This window comes from Parambassis ranga, chromosome 22 (assembly GCF_900634625.1).
Source record: "Parambassis ranga chromosome 22, fParRan2.1, whole genome shotgun sequence".
NCBI classification, from domain to species: Eukaryota; Metazoa; Chordata; class Actinopteri; family Ambassidae; genus Parambassis; species Parambassis ranga.
In genome coordinates, this window is record NC_041042.1 from 4,455,180 (window position 1) to 4,478,534 (window position 23,355).

The 23,355-nt window shown below is 40.0% G+C and overlaps 1 protein-coding gene across 1 annotated transcript; it reads right to left on the reverse strand.

Moving 5' to 3' along the window:
* Positions 1-2,748: 2,748 nt before the first annotated feature.
* Positions 2,749-20,590, reverse strand: begain (brain-enriched guanylate kinase-associated). Its single transcript, XM_028395887.1, has 6 exons — positions 20,520-20,590; positions 18,720-18,881; positions 16,995-17,061; positions 8,370-8,477; positions 6,067-6,150; positions 2,749-4,290 (listed from the first exon to the last, which is right to left on the reverse strand). Exons 1-6 carry the CDS (start codon positions 20,588-20,590, stop codon positions 2,749-2,751), a joined length of 2,034 nt encoding a protein of 677 aa, XP_028251688.1.
* Between the last annotated feature and the right edge of the window lie 2,765 nt (positions 20,591-23,355).

Below are 23,355 nucleotides of genomic sequence, written 5' to 3' on the forward strand. Positions count from 1 at the left end.
AGTGTATAAAGTAAAATAATATATGATGTCAAATAATTATGCGGAAGACAACAATATATTTCACCATCTTTATTAAGTAAATAAACATACAGCAAAAAATATAGAACCATGCATCAGACAGACATTCGTGTTGACACAGAGACAGCTGGCCTGTAGTTCCTGGAACAGAGCTGGAGGTAGGACAGGGCAGAACCGCTTCCTCATTCAGGGTCAAAATATTTCAATAAATAGTATAACATCAACTCAAACTAGATTAAAAATAGGCATATTGTAATAACAGTAGTGTATGCAGGATTTCTTTTTTATATACATTATGTCCACAACTGAATACCGATATAACCTCTTTCAGGCAGAGTCACTCTCAGTGTTTAAAACTTTATAAACCTCTCTCTCACCCTGTCATTACCTGTATATCACACCAATCATTGGAGACTTTGTGTTGCTTTGTGTGGCCAGTGTGGTGAAGCTTCACCTTTCTACGAGTGTTAAAACATTTTCAAATCATACATTGAAAGGCTTTCCAAAATAAAAGTCTAACCATGATGATTATTTACCTTCACACTCATGCCCCTCAGATCTATAGAACTACACAGGCAGGCGGATAGATACAGAGGGTAGGGTAGGACAGCATCTCTGCAACTCTCCATTTAGCATAAGATAAGGTCTAACCAGCATGTCTTTGCCACTTTCTTTTTATGTATAAATATATATATACACCTTTTTTTGTGTCACAGTGTTTTTAACATAGCTTAATTGAGCATGCTGGTTTAAAACAACACACTGTACATTTGTGTCTTCCATTAGTCACATCGGCCCACCTTTCCCATCCACCCTTTTTGTGCATACACTGCCAGCTTGCCTGCAAAATTTTTCAATTAATCTAAGCTAATGAAGCCAGCATCGGCAATAGTGTAAAAAAACAAAGTTTGCATCAAGGTAGAAATATGTCCATAATGTATCAAATTACCAAAAACTATTGTCGTTTTTAACTAAAAAAAAAATGGAGACCTAATCCTTCTCCAAGAAACTGGCCTCGTCTGTGTGTGTGCTGACAGCAGTGTTGGGAAGGATAGTTTTAAAAAGTACAGAATGCAGATTACATGTCCTAAAATGTAATTTGTAATGTATTACATAATACTTGAATAACTTGATTTGCATTTTAAGTGATTGAATGCAGGAATCATCCTCTGCTCACTACAAAGGACGGTATAAAACATTCAATAAAAAAATGTCAAGATTGTTACAGCTGACTGCATTCACATCAATGTTCTATTTAGAGAAACAGAAACAGAATGTAATGATGTCAAAATAATATATAATTTTACACACACCAAACAACGTGTGAATATGAACATAAAACAGAGGTTCTTCATTTTATCATTTTTTTTTTAAAACCACCTGACTGCAAGCCCCAGCCCCAGTTAGCTAGCAGCTAATAGCTAACTAGTTGATTCATTCAAGTGGCTCTAACTGTGTACCGGGATCATGATTGAGGAGCATTATGAGCATGTAACGCAACACCTTAACTCTTCATCCTCATTCTCAGAACCCCATCAGTCCGGCTGCACTCCTCCTGCAGTCCTCTCTGTCACCCGCAGCATGCAGTTTTCTGTCCAGTTTGCTCACAGAACCTTTGCTTTGATCAAAGATTTTGTATTGACGGTAAGAGCTCTCACTCCAATGACTATTCATGGACATCCATATATGTACATGACCACACAGTGAGACAAGCGATCAGGAGAAAGTCAGACCTCTGCTGTAAACAAGATCTTTGTTCCAATGAAGACAATGATTTTTATGTGACTTGTTTTATCCAGCAGCATGTAATACAGTTACTCATATTTTGTGTATTTATGTAATGTCGGAACACGTAATCCATTACTCCCCAACACTGGCTGACAGGAAGAACATAATGTTGTAACAGGTTATACATACAGCAACAACACAGCAGATATACAGTATGTACACAGATGCTGTAAAGGAGGAACTTTCTGTTCAATGAACAGAGTTAAGGCAATTGCACAAGTGTCCTGGTTTAACGGCTACTCTGATTTCCTCATCTTATTTTGATACAAAAATATGCTCCAGCTAAATGAAAATTAAACATCTTAAGAGCTTATAGTTACTCTTCTGTATAGTGTATCTATTCTGTTAATCAGATTCAGGAATTTTAGTTCTAGCTTGCTTTCAAATATATATTTTTATTATCTACAGTTGAGCCAGTTTAAGGTGCTCATCAATGAGGAACTGGAAGTGTGTTATCCAATCTATTTCCTATTTATCTGTTATACAACGTGCATTTTTTTCTTTAAGAGAAAAGAGAATAGACAAATCTTTTTAACATCTTATATATAAGGGATAGCCTCTCCCAGACGTCACCACACCTCAGTCCATTATCAATACTATAGTGTATATTGAAGCAGAAATAAATGGCCGTTTGCTAGTTTTACTAACTGTACTTAACATCACAAAAAGACCACGGTATCTCTATGTAGCCGGCTCCGTGTTGTAGATGGAATGTAGTTAATTGTCATTAACAAAAAACTAGCTGGTCTCGGGTAGCTGCACACTTGATGGCATACAATAGGAAAAAAAACTGCGGACTGCATGAAACGTGCCTTGGCTAGGATACATGAAACATCATTAACACCCCATCACACCAAGTATGCTGCAGGGAGACATACAATACAGTACAGTAAGTTAGGATCATCATCATCATGCATAAAGTGAAATTCTCTTTCTCTATGCTCAATTCAGCAGTGTGCCATATAGCTGTGCCTTGGTCAGACTGTCCTTCCTCGTCAGTCCCGTGCTGCCAAATTTTTGGTATCTCGGAGAGGTCTTCTTTGGAAGTGTGGGGCCGACACTGAGAGCAGAGCTGGAGCTTGGGCGAGGCCGGACACTCGGTCTTGGGGTGGGATAGTGTTGAAGACTTGAGGCTTCGAGCGAGCTTTGGTGTAAGGACTCAGCCGAGCTGTCTGCGCTCAGGTTTACATAGTCCTTCTTGGCGCTGCTTGCTGCAGTTGCTCCCCCGCTGCTCTCCTTGTCTTTAGAGCTCCCTGAGAGGAACAGACTGCAGTCCGAGTCCTGACTGTCCTCCTTGGTCCTATACAGGACTGAGGTTTTCTCCTGCTTACGGTGTTCCAGAGGTTTGGGGCTGCGGCTAGGCGAGGAGGAAACTACAGCAAAACACTGGTCAAGCACACGGCTGTGGAAGACGTCATCTCCTTCCTGGAAGCTGCTGTAAAGAGACCCCTTCACCTTGCTGGAGGGGCCCATGGCAAAGTGGCGTTCAGAGAAACTGTACGGAGAGACCCGCCCTGTGATGTCACGATAAGAAGATGAGAAGGTGTTGATGTCTTCCACGCTAAGCTGTCTCCAGCGGCTGCTCAGGTCATCCTCAGGGATGTGGACGTCACCTCGGCTATCTATAGGTCTTCCACGAGCCTGGCCCAGTCCTGTTGTAGACCCCATGCTGTGAGAGGAGGCCAAGCGTGGGGTGCTGGAATGGTACGGTTCACTGAAGCATGAAGCTGTCCTTGTGTACGCGGGTGAGGTGCCCTTCTGCGGGCTCCTGGGAATCACCATGTGTTGGATGCTATGAGACTTGGGGAAACTTGGGCTGTCTTTATCATAAGAGGACATGCTTTTCCGCTCATAGTCCCCACTGCCACTGTCTCGCCAGTCCATGTAAAGACCCTGGTGGGATGAGGACAAGGTGCTGCTGGCTGTGCGCCCACACCCACCACTTACTCCTCCCTTATCATCCGACGCAAGGCTGAAGCTGGAGTAGGAACTGGAAGCCGGTAGGCTACCAGTGCCGAACTCATCATGATGGTGGAAGGACGACGGGGGCTCGTGGTGGGAGAAACTTCCAGAGTGGAAAGCCTCTTCATCCGGGTTACTGTCAGTGGAGTTTTGGGCGTGGAGCTGCAGCAGGCCTGTGCCATGCAGGTCGACACTCTGCCTGCGCTCTGTGACTTGCCATCGTTCAGGGCAGTAGAGGGCCGTGTCGCTGCAGTACAGGTCGGACGTCTTATAAGAAACGCGGCGGTTCAGGTGATCAGTGCTTCCTGTTCCTGTTAGAAACTCCCCATCCTGTGGCTGTGGGCTTGGTGAGCGGGTAACAGGGCAGCTGCTTCCCGGTTCTGGTTTTTCCAGGACTTTGGCAATTATGGAGGTGGGCACAGCATCGGGGTAATTGGAGTGACACATCGCCACGGTGGCTCTGCTCCCTCGATTGTGTTTCTCCATGTGGGAGCTGACGCGCTCCTGGAATTCCAGTGGCAGCTGAGACAAGGAAGAAAGTGAATAAAATTAAAAGCAAAAATTGGAACACTTCAGAATTAGCAAGCAAATTCAATGAAAACTTACAATTGAATATCTTTTTCTGTGTGTTTTAAGATTATTTTAATGCTGCTCTATAGTAATTAATTCTCAACTCTAGATTAGTTCATAAATCTTTTAGGAATTATAGCGCCCATAGTTAAAATGTTGTGTGTTCAAATATTGCTTATGTGCTGTACACCAAAAAAATCAGATTTTTTTTCTTGCCCTCTCTTTGTTTGCTTCTTTTTTTTTTTGGACAGACAGACACATAATCTCTTGGATCGGCTCATGTTTGAGAAAACTGTTCCTGTCAATTACAGACCAGTTCTTTGTGCCTATTAAAGCCGGTCAGGGTCAGTAGGCACTGTTCCTGCCACACTGAGCTCCCTTTCTTCTCTTCCTCTTCTTTATCCTTTCATCTTTCTCCTCTCACACCACCGCCTCCTCAACCAAAACCTTTCATTCTCTCTCTCTCTCTCTTCCTGTCTTTTTCTCAGTCTGCTTTCTTCTGTCTACCATCAAACACATATCAGTTCCACGGGGAACGGCTTAGATTCAAATTAAACCAGTGCTCCGAGTGTCAAGCTGGGTATAGTGTAAAAAAAAAAAAGAAGCAAAAAATACTGACTTGGCTTTGTTAAGAAATAGAAGCTCGTCTTGGCATAAAATAACCTGCATCTTTCAAGCATGGGCTATTTTTAGCAGCTGTTGCCTCTCCTTGAGGGAATAGAGATGGAAAGTAGGTGAGGCTGTGGGGGGGGTGTGAACAAGATAATATACAGTATGTGCTCTCAGTAAGCTAGCTCAGCATTAGCTGTATCTGAGGCAAATCTTAATTAACAGTCACATAGTTCTGCAGTGTTAATCAACGTGATGGCACACACATCCACAGGTCTTGTTTTAGATATTAAAATAAAGGTTTTAATAGTGTATGATGGAACCAATTCAGTCCCTCACTGTGAAATGTATTTATTTATTTACATTTGAAAGACAGCACAATATGCAACACCTAACAATGCTTTAATTGTAATTTAAATGTACTTTAAACTTCGCTTTTCTTTCTTACACTACTGTGTGGTGGCTTAGAGAGTTCAAAATACATCATCTTGCATACTGCAACATATATATTTGTGTTTATATATGTAGGCAAAACACAAATTATTAGCAAATTATTATTATTAACAGGAGAAGAGCAGCAGCCCTGATTAATTTCTCTAATGAATATTTCATTATTGAAGTAGTCATATGTATCTGTATCAGCCCTGCAGTAGAGTAAAGTGTTCTTTTTTTGTGTGTGTGTGCATCAGGTGTCGTCTCAAGCCAACCTCCATTCATTCATTATGCACAGGCGCGATGCAGACAGATGGCACTTCAGACAGCAGACCTTCCTCAGTCTGACTGGAGAGGCAATGAGCAACAGGCCTGTCTCTTATTGTGAAAACCATTCACCAAGGTTTGTGATCACAAAGAACGCAATAGGGGAAGCTGTCTATATTATAAAATCAATGCATAATAAATGTCTAAAATTAATTAGTAAAGTAATTACAGGGCATACACTACAAGATGTAACTTTAGTCACCGGAGCAGGATTTCAGTGACACTGAGGTGATGCACCCTAAATGTAGTATTTCTATGAAATGTTTTAAGTAATCCTTTATCAGACACTCTTGTGGTGAAGTGCTGCTCCGTCATGGTATCAAACTGATGTAGCTGTAGCTGCAGTGTTGGAAAGCTCACCTCAGACAGTTTGTGTGCTCTGTAGTGAGACTTGGAGCACTGCAGCAGCTGGGCTGCCAGGTTGCAGTCTTTCCTGTACAGGTCCTGGAAGAGGCAGAAAGATTATCCTCATTCACCAAACTTTAAAACTTTTCTTGGAAGCCTGATGGTCCATGTGAGCTTCTGAGTGAGGGCTGTTTAAATGAGTCTAGTGGGAATAGAGTGTGTGAGTTGCACCTACAACATTAATACGTCATTTGGCTTAACAATTTATGTAGGAAATCGGTAGATTATGTTCTGCATTGCTTCTACAATTAATACACAGTATATATTCACCCGAAATCCTGAGCTACTGCACGGGGAAGTCATGATTTATAGTCTGATATATAACCCATTAAATTAAAGGAATAAATTCATATATCAAAACTGAGAGACTAGACTTAGATAAAACACATTTAACCTTGGCTCCATTATTCCACATGGTTGGCATCAGGGATTTGCAGGATCTTAATATTACCTTCTAACTTTTTCTTTTCATTTGTAATATCTTCTATCTCCTCAGTGCAGACTGTGCTAATTTTATTAGTGCTGCCTGTACCAGCGCTTTCACTTATCTGCACCTTCCAGCCTGGAAGAAAGTGCAGCATTATTTATCTCCTCCCTTGTGCTTTCTCCCTTAGAATGGATGGTTTTTAGATTTTTACAGCAGAGTGACGGTGGTCCACTGCAGATGCCCACTTTAGTTTGTTTTCAAAGTCTGGGTGCATGTGTGGGTGGTTCACTGGTTTAGACAACTTCCTCTTCCTCCTCTGTCGGATCCATCCACTTATAAAGGTCAGTTCTTTCTGCAGTGTAGCCTCCCCGTGACTCTGTAACACCACACACTTCCTGTAATATCAAAGCCTCCGCTCTGACATGCAGCAGCAGCTAACTGTGACTGCTTTTTGAATCACTTCATTTCTTTTCATTTATTTGAAAGGGGACCTTTGGACTCTAAGTAGTTTTGGGGAATTGTTGAAATAGGCCTCTGAGATCTTGGCGATGTATTAGTTAATGTGAGCTGCATGGTTTGTGTTCCTCATGGGGATGTCACTGTGGCTTTGTTGTTCCAGATGGTGGTCAGCCAGTTATTGTGAGGGCTTAACTTTCTGCAACTTACTGTGTGTATATTTCAAATGAAGGAAATGTCCAAGGGAATTCTGCTTCTCTTCTTGTTCTCTGTTAGTTTCACCTTTGAATGTGTGAACCAAGAAATAGCTACTGGCTACAATATGCCCTTTTCTTCCCTTTGCAGATTTTTGTGTGTTTGTAATTTGCTTCTATATACAGCTATCCGGCATCTCTTTGTAGTTTAATTGTTTATTATTTTAATCTGACTTTAATTCAGTCCTAGTGTGTACTTGTTTTGCATCTCTTTGTAGTTTTTATATCGACTTTATGACAAACAAATGTTAGCATTCATTTCAAACACAAGCACATGGGAATCTATGACCTTTGAGCCTTCTGGGTCTGTTCCTGTTTTGCCCGTTCAGTAATCCAACCATGTAATAGGGTTCTGCAGATAAAGTCACTTTATAGTAATATAAATTATATTCACTATCATGAATATTTATTTTCCCATGAGGTTTCAGGCGTGACATTTTTTAAAAGGTTACTTTGCTTTGTCTAAATTCAAACTTGGTTCTAAAGGGACAAATTCTGCTCCCACTCACACTGAACTTTAACTCCAATCAGCCCAGCCTGGATCTGGGAGGATTGTCAAAATGCTCTATAGCTCAAAGGTGCCATAGAGCAAACGGAGAGAACTTGAGGGCCCCTATCAGGAAAATCACTTCAAAGAAAGTGAGGCACCAGACTGCCACATGCCCTTGAGCTCAAGTCATCGTCAGCTCTGCTCCATCTTCTGGCAGCCCTGAGGATGCCCATTGATTTCGGTATAATCACTATAAAACACCCAGTGGATTAGAGCTAATTCCTCTATCTGCTGTTGCACCTTGACACATTGAGGATGTTGTAAAAATTCAGCAGATTTGACTTGTAGTAGCTGAAAATGTTTACAAAAAAAACCCCCCAACTATTTAAAGAATTGTCATTTCAGCATCTGAAACCAACTTTCATTTCTGTGCTAATAAGGCTGGATTACTGACCAAGCATGGATGGCAACAGCCGCAGGGCCCCTAATCTTTGTGCTCTAGGCCTAATTTGTCAGCCAGGAGGCAAACAAAAAATATTTTAAGAGCATCCTCTGCAAAAATAAAGAAAGTTTCAACACGCACACATCAACAATATCTGAGACGGTGCTTGATGCAGCCATGAGTACTCACATTGTCCTCTCTGAGTTTATTAATGGTCATTTTGGCTTCCATGAGGTGGTTGTTGAGAACAATGATTTCCCGGCTGAGTGCTCTCTTCTCGTCTTCGTGTTGCTGAGACTGCAGTGTGAGAAAAAGACAGTGGATGACAGAGGAGATGAAAAGATGAGGGGCAGGATGTAAAGGGTTAGAGGAAGGAGTTGAGATAACAAGAACGATGAGAGAGCCAAAGTTGGAGGAGCAACAGAGGAAAATCAAGATGATAGAGAAGGGTAAGAAAAATGAGAGGAAGAGAATCATAAGTCACTATCAGTCTAAGAGCTGGTGCCAGCAGCAGGTCTTAATTAAAAGAAGATTACACTTGCCAGAGCTCATATCATATCAATTACTCTGGGAGTAAGAGAAAGATACATAGAGGGGAGGAAGAGGAGGAAAAAGAAGGGAAGACAAATAGAACACTCTTTCCATTTTTAGTGATTGTCTGTCAAAGAAAATGTAAAATGACCCTGCTGGAGTCACATTTTGAGCCCCGCTAACAGTGGAGTTAAATGATGCTGCTGGTCACTACCCTGCAGTTTGCCACAGAGATTCATACATAATTCACAAAGGCTTAACAGCGCTGCACATTCACACTCCTCAGAGGACGTTACTCCAACATGGGAACAGTTGACTGTAAATAAAAAATGGACAAAGCGATATGATGTCACCCAGAAGTGGTTTTGAAGCTCGGTGGCTTCAGATGTTTCTGTTTTAGCAATGATTGACCTCTCACTGCTGGTTAATATCATTACCTATTGTAAGGTGTATTGGTATCTCAAGAATACATCTTCTTTTTAGGAAGCAACAATGGATGTGGAAAGTACACATTTGAATGATTTATTAGCCATAATATCCTCCTTTTTATTCCTTTACCTTCTGTACCTTTTATAAGCATCGAAATCCAGTTATGACATGTCATAAACAGTTCAGACTTTAGGGGCCAGTAGAGGGTTCTGCTGTCAAAGAAATTGTGGTTTCTTCTTATTGTTACACACACACACACACACACACACACACACTGTTTTAATTGTGAAACCTACCACACAGCACCGGCTGACAAACGACACACTCACTTGGCCTCCAACCCTTCTCTCTTCTAATCTCTCAGTGGCTGTGATTGTTTTGAAATACAGAGGTACAGAGCCAATCTAATAGGTGGCAATTAATGTCAGTTTAAGCAATAGAGCAGCATTGATATTCAAATCCAATTCTGTTACGGTCTCATTAATCAGCTGTCGAGACGTGCAGCTCCCTGCTGCTCTTTCTCCAGCTCATTACTCTCTGGGTTTCTGTTCATATTTTTGCGATGCAGATGACCACTTTAGGGCATTTTATAGCTTATATGTATATTCTGCAACTGTTTCTTTTGTTAACTTGATGTTTTTTGAGGGATCAAATGTTGGATTGCTTACTCTGTATACTGAAGAAAACTATTCCTTCCTACATCAGCTGTTCTTGGTGCTACCATCACAGTCCTACGCTCAGGTATAATTCAGATTAAAATGACTTTCATGTGATTTTTTTTTGCACTTTTGGGCTACAAAACAATCTGTAAAAACTTGTTAGCATACAGTGATTTATTTACATATTCAGAACACAGAGGGCAGCATTAGTATTCACCAAGAGAAACTTCAATATTCACTCTCCTTTTAGTTTGGTTTTGTCTACACCAGCTCCTGTGGGAAATATCTGTTTAGCTGCTAAACGTACCACTGTGTTCACCAGCTTGCTGCAAACTGTACACTGTGTACCTATGGGTGTTGGGCGGGTAGTGTGTAATATATTTAGTAGAGAGCATTTTCAGTGAAAACAGCTGCCTCCTGCATCTGGAAATGATGATGATTAGAGTGATGAAAGTGAAGCAAATGAATCAAAACAGTGATGTTGGAGGCAGTAAAGCAAAACATGAAGCCACAGGGCTGTATAATCAGGCAATCCTGTGTTCACAGCAAACATAACCATTTTGTGTTAATTTAGAACATTGATAAGTGTACCTTTACACATGTTTCTGTGGGAGCAATTAAACACCTGCATTTTTTTTTCCAATTTAAAATAACTCAGAGAGAAACTAAGAGTAATGTTTGTTTTTGTTTTTACAAAAATTCAAGTTAAACAATAAATAAAATACAATTTAAGACCATGGTGCTTAACTTAAAATTATAATATTAAAAATGTTATTTTAAACTAAGTTTAAATTAAATCTGTTGCAACTGTTGTTTCTGTCTAGATCCTAGTGCTTTATTAAGCTACGCAATCACCGCTTGCTGTTGATGCTAGGCCTGCAGCCCCTGATCCTGCTGTGTGCTTACCAACAGTATAGTATGAGCCATCACTAGCTTTATGCTCCATTCATTCACCAACTTCCTGCCAATCAACATGATTGACGAGACTTTTGTATAGCAGGATATCACAGGATACATCTTTTTACTTTTACGTTGTATTGAGGCAAAACTAGATCTGACTCACTATTGTGTCTTGTGGTACAAAGTTTATTATGACATTTTCTAAGACCAAAATAATCACGTTCCTTTTTTTATTAAGACACAGGTTAACTTACAGTTACTACAGCTGCTCACTTTAATAACTTTGATTTATTAAGTAATCTACTGGCTCTTTAAACATACAGAGGATTAGATGGTGACTTAGTACAACTTTTATCTAAAGAAAATAAGGAAGGGTAATCTCAATGGGCTTAATATGACGAACATGTGGTTTTGGAGGGGTGCGTGTGTGTGTAACTTTGATGAAACGCTATGGCCAGCGGTGGAATCACAGCTGTGCACTCTGATTGGTGCTATCTCTGCCAGTCACACTGTATTGGATGCTGTCACCAAGATGTTCTTATCAGTTGGTGCCACACATGTAAAGGATCAGTATGAAGGAAGATTAATACGCACATTTCATATCTTGAGGGATTGACTCAGTGGAAGAACAGGGCTATTGTTTCTCACCACAGGCCAGTTCAGACAACAAAGGCTTTTTATCTTTCCACTATAAATGAATGCAAGTTTATTGTAATTACTCTAGTTGACACATGAACACCCTTATCCAGACCAGAATGCAGATATTTAAAGAAACAAAACAACAACAAAAAAACAGGCTTGTTTCAATTATTGATCAAGAGGGTTTGTTGAATTGAGTGCACAGTATGCAAAATAGATAAAACTATGTTTTTTCTAAGAAACACCCCAGTTTGTTTTACTTATTCTGCTGGAGATTCTGTCTTTTCACTGGGCAACAAATGAAGCCTAACTCCCATGAGATGCAATTACTGAAGCTTGCAGTTCACAAAGGAGAGAAAGAAATTCAACTTCAGTTTACAGTCTCATTTTAGAGGAAAAAGGAAACAAAGTAGATTTCTAACCTCATTAAAAAGGGTTTCAAATCAGACTCCGAAGATAACCAGCAGCCTCTGAAAGCAGATTGATTCTTGCTCTTGTGAATAGCAGTTTTTTTTTTTCAGAAAGAAGCCTGTCAGTTGTCACAATTGAGGTTGAAGACATAAAGATATTAATGTCCACTTTATTGTTTAAAATTGTTTGTTATTGTGTTTTATCTTTTAGGTAGACAGCTCCAGAACATAAACCTAAAATATAGTATGATCTACCACACTTTGCTGGTGAAAAAGCTATGTTGTAGTTGTATTAAATGTTGTTGTAAATGTAAATGTTGTAATAAATGTTAAAACATACATGTTGCTTTTTGATGTGCGTTAATCGTTAGAACAACAACAACAAAAAGTATGGAAGATTTGTCTGGTTTCACAGCTATGGTGGTCTGATATTTGCACTTTCTGTTGAGAAATTATGATTAATGATGTTGGTGTTAATGGACTAATGCACTAATTAGTGGACTAATTAGTGCTCTGCATACAGGCCTTGGTGAGGAGAGAGATGAGATGCATACAGAGTAATAGAAACATAAGAAGCTTCCTTGTGTCTCAGAAACAGAACAGCCCATTATTTTTGATTGATTTGGCCATTGTTTATTTTGACCACTATAGGCAATCCTTATATTCAGTTTCAGTCACAATGATAAAGATAAGAATAATCAGAATTACTCTTTTTTAACCTGCCATGTTGTCCACATTTTGCATTTAGCTGGCTTAACAATTACTGGTCTAATATTGCCATGCATTATATATGGTGTATCGATCACAAATCAAATATTATTGATGGTGATAGTTTGCATATAGTGTTGACTAAGAAAAATACAATCAGAGGCCCTTTGTTTCTTCTTAGCCCATGTGCTTCCTACAGAAGCCCACAGAATACTCAGAATGGTTACGACAGGTGATGGATTAATATAACTAGATATGGACATACTGGAATTCCTGAACAAAGCTGTCTGGTCACTTAGGGGTGGTTAATGATTGCATGATTTGATCAATTCATTTATTGTTTATTGCTTATATTCACACAGGTTAGTGGGTGCAGTGAAATCTATCAGTCTTCTAATAGTGACCAGTAGTCATGTCTCTTTGCTGTGTGTGTGTGTGTGTGTGTGTGTATGAGTGTTTCTCAGATTGTGGCAGGCAGATATAAAGTGTGCTGCTAAAATACAGCTATCCTTCATTCCTCTTGTCAGTTTTTGTCTGAAGGGAGAAGTATGGACAGAATATCTTTTTCTGAAATATATTTCATCCAGGTGATTTGTTGGCTACTCTGTGTTAGCTCTGCTTCCACTGTGTTGATGGTGCATTGTGTGTGTGTGTGTGAGTGATCCCTGTTGCAGAAAATAATTACTCTCTGAATCTACAAGGACTTAATCTAAAATAATTTAAAAATAATACACATCCACACAGACACTGTATTCAAATACTGCCGCATCATTGTGTGTATTAAATTATACATAAAGACAAATAAAACTGGAGTGATGAACGTTAAACAGCCAAACCTGAGCAAACAAAACTATAATTTATCTATAATCTATATTTAGTACCAAACTAAAAGCACTAAAAAACATTCAACAACAGTAACATTAACAATAATCATAGTGTTACTGTAGAAACAGCGTTGCAGAGGCACAGTCTGTTATTTGTCTTTCACTGCTGAAGATTTAATGCTCTGATTTAAAGGTAATGGTGAGTGGACATGATAAGGTTTGGATGTTTTTTAAGCGGTTCACAATAGGGCTGCGGTTAGTGGTGACACTTCCTGATGAAGTGGACATTATCCGTATTAGGAGGGCAGTTATTGAGTAAGGCCTTGATTTCCTGCCAGTTCGGCTGTTAGTTAGCTGAGCCTGCCAAATACTTTCAGCACCACGGACAGCTCCCGGGCATTTTCAAGACAGGATCTTCCAACAACAACTGTCTGCTGTTTATTAAACTAAGATGACACACTAAACATGAATTGATAATATAATCCAAAATAGCACGTTATACATTTACAAATATTACAATAACTAATTCTTGTTTATACAGTCTGTGTTTAGTCTGAGTCTTTGAAGTTCCATCTGTTCTGCAGCACTGTTTGAGATATATTTAGAAGACTCAGACAAAAAAAAGCTTATGTCTAACAGATGTATGCAAATATGTATTTTCTGCTTGTTCAGCAAAGTCTCAGAAGAGGCCCAGAGATTAATCTGCACTTACTAAACAGTTTCACAGGCACCAAGCTATAACTAGCCTAGCTATAACTAACTTTTTTTTTTTTTTAAAGCTACGACAGAGATTGTCCACACAGAATGCTTCTAAAAGTCAGTCAAAACACCGACATCATCACAACGTACATGCTGTCAGTTCTTTTGAGTGTTATTGTCTTGCCTTGCCGGTAATGTACTGGTTTTGTTCTGCGCTGCTTTTCAGTTGACCTTGCCAGTTCAGGCCTCTCAGAACTTTTAATTACGTGTCTGTTTTGATTGGAGCTGCCTTTGTCACCGCCTGCCTTTCTGGGCTGTCTTCTACAAAGGAACATATTCCCCCCCCTTGAAATGTCATTGCATGACATGACATCAAAAGAAATGGCAATCCCAATGAGACCTGCCTCTTAAAACAAAATCCCATACTGTCTCCTGCCATGAAAGCTGATTTGCAACACCAAGGCTCTCAGCTGCGGAGACGAGTCCTTTGAAAAGCACATGACATGTGTGTGTTCTGTATGTGATGGGAGACACTGTAGTCTTCCACACTATTCGTTGTATGACAAAGCAGTAAGTATTACAATAGAACATCGCAAATAACAGGCTACAAATTCTGCTAGACAGACTCTGTTGTAAATGGCTGTCTTCTAAACATCAGTACTGTATTTCATGTCCACAACGATTTATTACAATTTTCACATCTCACCGGTCCTCTACCATGCGTGAGTTCACAGAAAATCCATCTAGAAAATCTGCTGCCATAAAATAAAATATAAATGTGATGTATGAGGAGGAGCAGCGTTGGTGAGTAACATGTGTAAGACAGTGAATAGTTGCTGGTTACTGGTCAGATGGCTAGCTGTGTGTGCTACCTGCTTTGCTGATTTGCCAGCTGCTTGTTAGCCTTGCTAACACACTAACGAAAGAAAAGTTTTGATGCCTTTATTATCTATCCTACAATCATGTATAAGTTGCCATAAGGGTCCATCCTTGGTCTATTGCTATTTAGAGTTACATTACATTTAGACAACATCCGGGTTACAATAGATTAGCTGTTAAATTTGAATCTTTAGCTCACCGTGGCTCAGTTTTGTTTTTGTCAACCGTCTTATTCCATCAGTTTCTTTCAAACTTATGATGAGATTACGATCCAGGTTAATCAAGATACTGTTCATAGGAACAGGCCTGGCTGTAGAGCCGGCTCATCTTCTGCACTAATTTAGCCCGACAAGTCCTGAAGCTGAGGCAGTGAGGGGGTAAAACGCTGGGGAAACCTTTCAGCCTGATCTGATTGGACAGCTGCTGCTGAGGTGACCAGAACAGCAGTTAGCTATAATAGTTTTCTAACAGGGGTTGCATGGCAGCTAAGACCAATTACTTTGGACATTGATTGTGCTCCCTGTCTTTGATCATGTAATTGCTTTGAGAGAGATGAGAGTGGTTCTGTTGCCGAACAGGTGTGTTAAAATTGATTATGTTTGGTTTTTCATTTCTTAGACAGGAGAGAGAAAGAGAGAGATAGAACAGTGTAAATGTCATCGTAATTCATAAATCATCTGCTTGTATTAGAACATATAGATTATCGTTAAGTCATTTATTTTGATCTATGTATTTGAGGATGGGAAGCACACGTATTTTTCACTTTTTACTCTGCCTCTCATGGTTAAACTCCAACCTTCCCTTTTAACTAAGGTCAAGCAATCTCAGCATGGCTTCAAACACTTCATTGATTTATGTTGAGCACATGGGTGCATATTACATTTCACTACACATGTTTTCTGTTTTTGTATCTGCACAATATATCTACACTGCCAACAGCACCAATACAGGAAATGCATTTTTTTTTTGGTGAAGCAGCTTTTAAATATTTAATGTTAGGCTTGTGGCGGATGGAACATTTCTCTTGTACTCTTGGCTGAATGACAGAATGAACAAAATGTTTTTTCTATGAATTACAACCCGGAATCTGACACCATATATGAGAATGTGTGTGCAGTTGAAATACACAGCTCAAAGAACTAAAAAGCCTGCTTAATGTTGAGAATAAACCAAAGAATTAAAATAAGGACAGCATGCTTAAAATACTTAAGCAAATACTTAAAATTCTTAAATAGTTCTGAAATTCATTCATCGTAGGATGACATCAGTGTTCAGCATATTACAAACTGACTGTTAAAAATTAATTTTAACAATATTTTTTATGTATCATCAGTGTTTTATCTGCTGAAAAAAATCACTTGTAGCAAATTTAAATGATGTTAGAGAAAGATCTGTTTATTTATTTAAATCATATCTGTACTGCAGTATTTGTGTTGAATAATATTGATAGTCAAACTGCTGAAATATATATTACGATATTGAAGAAAGTTAAAAAAAAAACACAGTAATGTTATATTAACCGAAGCCAGCAGCTTAAACTCCAGTTCAACTCCAGTCTGTGAGGGAAAGGTGGACTTTTATTCAGCAGCAATCTGTAGGAAATGGTTTCCTAGTAACTACAGCAGTCCATGTTCTTGAATATGTCCAGGTCAAGCTTTGGGGTCAAAAGCAGTTTAGTTCTGCAGTATGTGAGTGTGTGTGTGTGTGTGTGTGTACAAGTATGTAGTTCACAAATCTCCATCACATTCATACATCTTTTATGAGAGTCTTAGTGGGAAGTCTGTGGCACCTACAGACACCATTAGGCATCTGTGCTTAATATCAATACAAACAGGCACTGCAGTTAAGAAGGGAGGGAGAGCTCCCAGCTCTCAGTTCAGACATAGAAGAAATATGAAGTTACAGTGTATGTATATACTATATATGACACACAAACAGTTGTTTACTGACCAGACCATTGACCAGCAGCGGCTGAATAGCTGATGTATTTTGCAGTAGCTAATGATTATAGACTGCTGTTAGGATGCACTAAACTAAATATTTCTTTGCACAATATCCAGGTGTTTGACTTACAGGCTAACATTTTGTTTTGAAACAGAGGTAATAAATTCACTAATGTGAAGTTAACATTCTTACCGTCCTGTGCATCTTATCTTCCAAATCCTGGTTGATCCTCTGGAGAGCTGCATAGCTACTTTGGATCCTAGAAAGACCAGAAGAAAAACATATCATTGACAATCATTGAATGTACCTATCTCTACCGATAAATCTAGACAAAGATATATGGCATTGACAAGATTTCAGAGGATATATGCTCAGAAGATGCTATGAGATCAAATTTAAATTTCATTTTTGCTTCTTGGTAGACTACCAGTGTGTGAGTAAGCTTGATGTAATAGGAGTTGGGAGGAGTTTTTCTACCTCTCGGCTCAGTATCACATTTTCACATTAGCTCTCAAGCCAAAGAGTGTGTTTATGGCTCCCATAACCAGACAGATGTGGGCAGTGGAGACCATAAGCAAAGACCCATCACAAAAAAGAAAGAGATCTGAGAAGCCAAGAAAGGGGCATAAATGAAAACAAATGACTGCAGTGCTGTTGTCTTTTTAGAGAAACATGGAAAATTTAGGCTCAAGCCAATTACAAGAACGATTGGGTTAATTCAAGATATTCTGCCTGAAAATATCAGACTCAGGGCGACCGAGTCCCAAGGGACCCTGTCACAGGCAGCAACACTGCCTTCCCTTCAGGATTCCACAGACAAGGAAATGTTTTTCTAAACTGCATATTCATCATGCGTATTTGTAGACATGGAGAACATTCGGTCAAAATTCAGAGCTTGATGGTCAATAATCTTTGCTTGGTCAAAAATTTGCTTCTTGCATGCATTAGTTGTTAAAGATAATGCCAAAACAATCTTTATATTTCATTTCACATATTGCTTTGTATGTGTATCGTGTGTAAGGGTACGACAGGGAACAGACAGCAGAAATTACTAATTTGTTATTTCTTAATTCATCAAATTCAAAGAGCACTCAGATGCTAATGAGATTACTCAATCAGGTGATGGCAGGAATTGGTTGATTGGTGCTTCAGGTCATTTAAACATCCAGTCAGACAATTAAATCCAAAAAGCTGTCAATAGTGGACTACAGAATAACTCTTGGTAAGTTCTAAATTAGTGCCCAATAAAGTATTTGATTACATTATGGTTGCTCTGTCACACTTTTCTTTGTTGGTGTGACCCATATGAAACACTTTCATGGACACTAGTAGTCCTTTCCTTTCTGCCAGAAAACCTGGGTTCATCTCTTACTGTTTTAAATTACTTTTAATTTGCATTTTGGCTATGCATAAAACAACACTTATTTAGGTTTAGAGATAAAATTAACTTGGTTAGGTTCGAACACATCGTCACCCTTTAGGTCTAACAATTCATGGCCCCTCTACAATATGCTCTGCTGCCTGGAAATAAACCAATGTCACGGTGTCAGGCTGTATTTTCCAGCTGCCAAAGCACTTCCACTGAAGTGCATCTGGCCTCCTTTCATATTGAAATCTGAAAACAAAGTGTTAGCTTTTGCTTCGTATGTGATGTGGTGAGATAGCCCTATGCTAAAATATGATTTAAACTGCTGTTGACCCTTTATTTTGTTGCAAAAAATAGGACTGTATCATCATGACTTTTGAAACTGATGATTCAATAGTCATGCTTACTCCTGGCAGAGATTGGCCAGATGTGTTGAAGTAGGACCATAGTGGCTTTCTTCCTACTCAGAGAATCCATTGATAGTGACATTGCATGCATACATAAAAAGCCAATCAGTCCATCAAGTCATGCACATGGGTGCACACACACACCTGCGTAGCTTCTCTGTAAATTTCTCCAGTTCCTCCTGGGCCCGACGCAGCTCCGTCTCGAGGTACTGCCGGGTGGATTCGAACTCCGTTTCCACCATCTCTAATTTGTGGGTGGTGTACGACAGGCGCTTACGGAGGTCATCCTTGTGGTCGTGGAATGAGCTGAACAGATGGCAGGGAGAGTTTAGAGAAGGGGATTGAAGGCGACACAGTCACAACAGTGGTGTGTTTTTATTGCTGTCAGAGTTTGTCAGATTGAGGCAAGCCGAGAGAAAGAAGGAAGAAAAGTGAGACAAGGCACTGGAGTAAAAAGTAAAGTGTCAATGTGTTTGTGTGAGAAGGAGAGGAAGGGATGAAGTGTGGCTGCAGTGTAATGCAGTTTGGAGTGAGAGAGGTCCCAGGCAGGGAGGCCAATGGGGAGGAGGAGATGGATGGAGGAGGAATACTAATCATTTCCCATTCACAGGGTGGGATAAGAGCTGGGAGAGGAGCTCCCATCGGTGTAATGGTGAATTTCATTACACTGCCCCCCACCCCCTTCTCTATTGAATGAGAGAAAGAATAGGAAAGGACTTTTGCCCCCAGACATAACCACAGGTGATTCATAAGAAAAGCAAAAAATATAGAATGCAGCACAGCTTTAAAAGATGGAGAAAAAGACACAAAGAGCATGAGAGCTTTCCAACACCACCACGGTCAATAACATCAACAGTGTGTGTTGTCACACGTTTGATGCAGGTTTAGGCATCAGGGATGAAAACACCCTGACAGGGCAGACTGAGGGGATGGATGCTGTAATGAAAGGAGTGGGGGGGGCAGTGTGCGCCCTGAGGGGATTTAGCATTTTGCCAGACTGATGGATATTTGGCTCACGGAGAGGTTTGATGGCTCAGCGCAGCTAACCAGCAGGCACAGTGACTACACCTTCCAAGTTCACCTCGGCCCGGAGCCTCAATTACTAAACTGGCACTAAAGAAGGAGAAAGTGGTGTCCACAGAAAGACGTATAGGCAGGGGCAGTGGGCTTTAGTGTTATTCCATTTGGTATATGATGTGCACTAATTAAGCCTTCATCAAGCAGTAGGAGGAAGCCAATAAATGTGTTTCCTAACACTGCAGAAGTAAATCAGGCTGAGTTAAAAAATCTCGTCTTCAATACGTTTTCTTCTACCAAATAGCTGATAAAGGGTGCAGCAGCTAGATGTACACATCTTACAAAACATGAAACTTAAAAAGCAACTGGATCCACTAAACTGACCTTTTTCGCTTGGCAACAAAAAGAAGGAGCATAGCAAGGGATACATGGTTGTGAAGAGAGATACAGTGACTTCCACAATTAGCTTTTACATCGGGACCTGCATGCAAATGAAACTAACCAGATCGAAAGTGTCAAATCCACAAAAAATTGCCAGTGCCTATGTTAAGGTGGGAACCTTTGTTACATTTTTGCTTCACTCAAATTACATAGCAAGTAGAACCATTGTAAGTACGTGTGAAAATTGTTCTGCGTTCTTATCACTGTAATGGCAGGTTAATTAAGTCTGAGCACACAGCCATTGTTGTTAAAAGGTATCACATCTACATGCATGTGACAGCCGTCAAACGCAGAGCAGCTCACACACTGTGACGTGAAGATAAATGATGGGAATGAATAGATGCAACATTATGCTTTTTTTTTTTTAAATGGTCATGACCTCCCAATGAGAATCCATTTCCATTAGTTAAAATGGATGAAATGGATTCAGCAATAATGAGGCTGATGTTAGGAGTTCAAAACACTCCCCAGAGTGACTCATCTTACCTTCTTTTCTGATGTTTGCAACCATTTCTCTGGGTTTTGAGGGCTGTTTTGCCAATATATATCTTTTTCATATTTTTCTCTGTGCCTCAGCTCTCATGTGTGTGTGTAGTTGTTGCTTCCTGTTGCTGTTGCTGATGCTGGTCTGCTGAATGTTGAAGCCAAGTTTGAACTCTAACCACAAACCAATAGTCAAAGCTTTAAGTCTTGCCTGGGGAGGCAGATAGGAGTTGGCTATCTGTGATGACCCTGGCAAGAGAGCAGAGAAAAAAACAGCTTTGAAGTTCCACAGATTTAGCAGCACATTTAGTTATGTTGACTCCAGAGAAAAACAGAGATTTTGTGCGCATTTAGAAAATGAGCCTGTTCAATGTGAGGGGACTAAGGAGGGGATCAATTTGAATGCAGTAAATTATGCTAAACTATCCAATCCTATTGAGGATTCTTTCATATACAGTATTTGTCCACAAAACACCACCTCTAAAATACAAAATACTATGAATTTTCTCTCCACCATCTTTCTTATTCCTTGTTTACTTCTTTTTCTTGTTAAACAATTAATCGCAGCCACTAGCAGGACCCTGTGGAACAGTGAGTTATTGACCAGCTGACCACAGAGGCTGTTCCTCAGTAAATCAAAAATATGATGAATGCGTGTGTGCTACTGTTTTGCTGTGGGGGGGCTTGAACTCTGGTCTCCTGCACTGTAAGAACTTAATAATCTGCCATGGGCAAGCATGAAACACCAAAATAAGCCTTTCCAGGTGTAGGCGTCCCTCTATGTGCAGCAACAGCACATTTGTGGGCAGCATGGTGCTCCGAGTCATAATAAAAATCTAGTGGGAGATTTAATAAAGGGATAACAAGGCACCATTTGCTAAAACACTCACTTTTAATTTAGCGCATTAACAGCAACTGCAGACAAACTGGCTATGCAAGACAGAAACACATCATTTAGTCCCCTTTGTAATCTGTGTACCCATCGGCAATCATCTGATGACTTAGCTCGGGGCAGCGGCCAACATTTTGATGCTGTGTAGCCAGCAATATTCACATAACAGATAATGGAGAACCAAGGCTAATCAACCCAGAAACTTGAGAAATTGATTGAGTTAAAGTTTTTGGATCCCGGGTTATGTTAGCTAGCTAAAACCAACAGAATCAAGTATAACTGCTGGTGTGAAACAAGAAATGCCACTTTTTGCTACAATGTAAATCTGTCACTATCTGCATGCTATGCAAGAATTTAAAATTTGACAGGCAGCCAGGTAAGGGTTAGATGTCACTAAATATCACTGGCCCTCATATTATTAAAACATTATATGCTGTCCTTGAGAGATACATCAGCATAAATTTAAAAATAGACGGGTTGCCAGCAGCATGAGTTTTATCAGTACCCACAAAGTAGTAGTTCACCAGCAAACCAGGATGAATGTTTTCTTCGCCTGTCACCATTTCTAATAGCACCGCTAAGTTATTATATTTAATCTCCTCTCAAGATTGGCTCAGGAAACAATGGCAGAGTCTAGAAACACTGTTAATACGGTTGCTATGGCTGTTTTCTTATCTGCAAGTCACAGAGGGAAAGAGCCAGGAGAAGACAGAAATACATGTCGAATTTTTAAGGCAGTGTGGCTTTATAGAATCTGTCCTCACATGCACACTACTTCCTGCAGCGTGTTTGAAATATTGTACCCCTACTGTATCACCTCCCCCCCGGGGGTAGAAACAGCAACATTTTGGTGCCTCAGGTGTGGTTTGGCAAGGTAAACAGTATCCACATGAAGGGATGTAAATCCTCAGAGGACCTCTTGATAGCCTCACTGCTGCTTCTGCAGTGCAAGAGGACCTCAAAGGATATGTAAATGAAGCACACTCTCTTCTCCTCAGCATCCACTCATAAGTATTAGAGACACCCTTTTTTACCTGAAATACTTTTCCTTTGTGTTGCAACTAGTCACATTCTGCACACACAATGCAGTGTACAGGGAGTACAGCAAAAGGATGTTGTAATGCTGCAGACCTACTTCAGGCAGACACTTCCCACCTCCCGCTGCATCTCTACGCTTCTTCTTTTTCACTAGAATGGCTCCAAGAGTAGCTTAATTCAGAAAAAAAAAATCCCTTAATGCAAAACCAGCTAAAGGTCACTAGCAGCCAGCATCCGTCTTGGATTTACAACAGGGAGCCCTGATGGAATTAGCAGGTTGATTTACAATTAATGAGCCACATGATGTGAATGAGGTAGAGCTACTATTCGCAGTGACCAAATAAGGGTATTAAACTTTAATGGTCTTAGAGCCACCTCTCCTCAATTCTGCTATTTAAGTAAGCAGCACAGAGACTCCAGAATCTGTGCTGAAAATTTCAATTTCTCCTGATCCGTGTTTGTAGATGCCAGACTGGAAGATTTGTAGCTCGTGACAAATGGGTGAAACATTTACTTTGGTGTTTACGGGGTGACAGAATCTGATATCACGTTCACTTCTTCCAATCAATTGACTCAGGACTCAACACCAGTCCTTATTACTCCTTAAAGGGGCGGGGCAGATAAAAAGTAGCATGTGACACAGATACAGAAAATGACTGCTTAGTGGATCGTCTTTGTTGTGATGGTTGCACCAAGTCTTGTTCAGTTAAAGATTTTTTTTCACTGTTGCCTAGCAGCCTGGACAGCTGCAGCATTTAAAAGTGGACCAACCATTTTCCTACAGGATCAACCTGTAGGAAAATGTTGTTTTTTTTTGCATTGATTTAAGGGAAAGTGTTGTTGCACAGCTCTGAAGGTCTCCAAACGCAGCCTCTGAATTGACACAGCTTTTGTGGCAGAAAAGAAAAA

Bases quoted from the DNA above. Each gene is read 5' to 3' on its own strand.
- begain (XM_028395887.1), bottom strand. From the start codon at position 20,590: ATGAAAAAGATATATATTGGCAAAACAGCCCTCAAAACCCAGAGAAAT. The intron at 8,478-16,994 runs GTAAGAATGTTA...CTCACACTGCAG, and splicing joins AAGATAAGATGCACAGGACG to TCTCAGCAACACGAAGACGA. The intron at 6,151-8,369 runs GTGAGTACTCAT...TGCCTCTTCCAG, and splicing joins ATAAACTCAGAGAGGACAAT to GACCTGTACAGGAAAGACTG.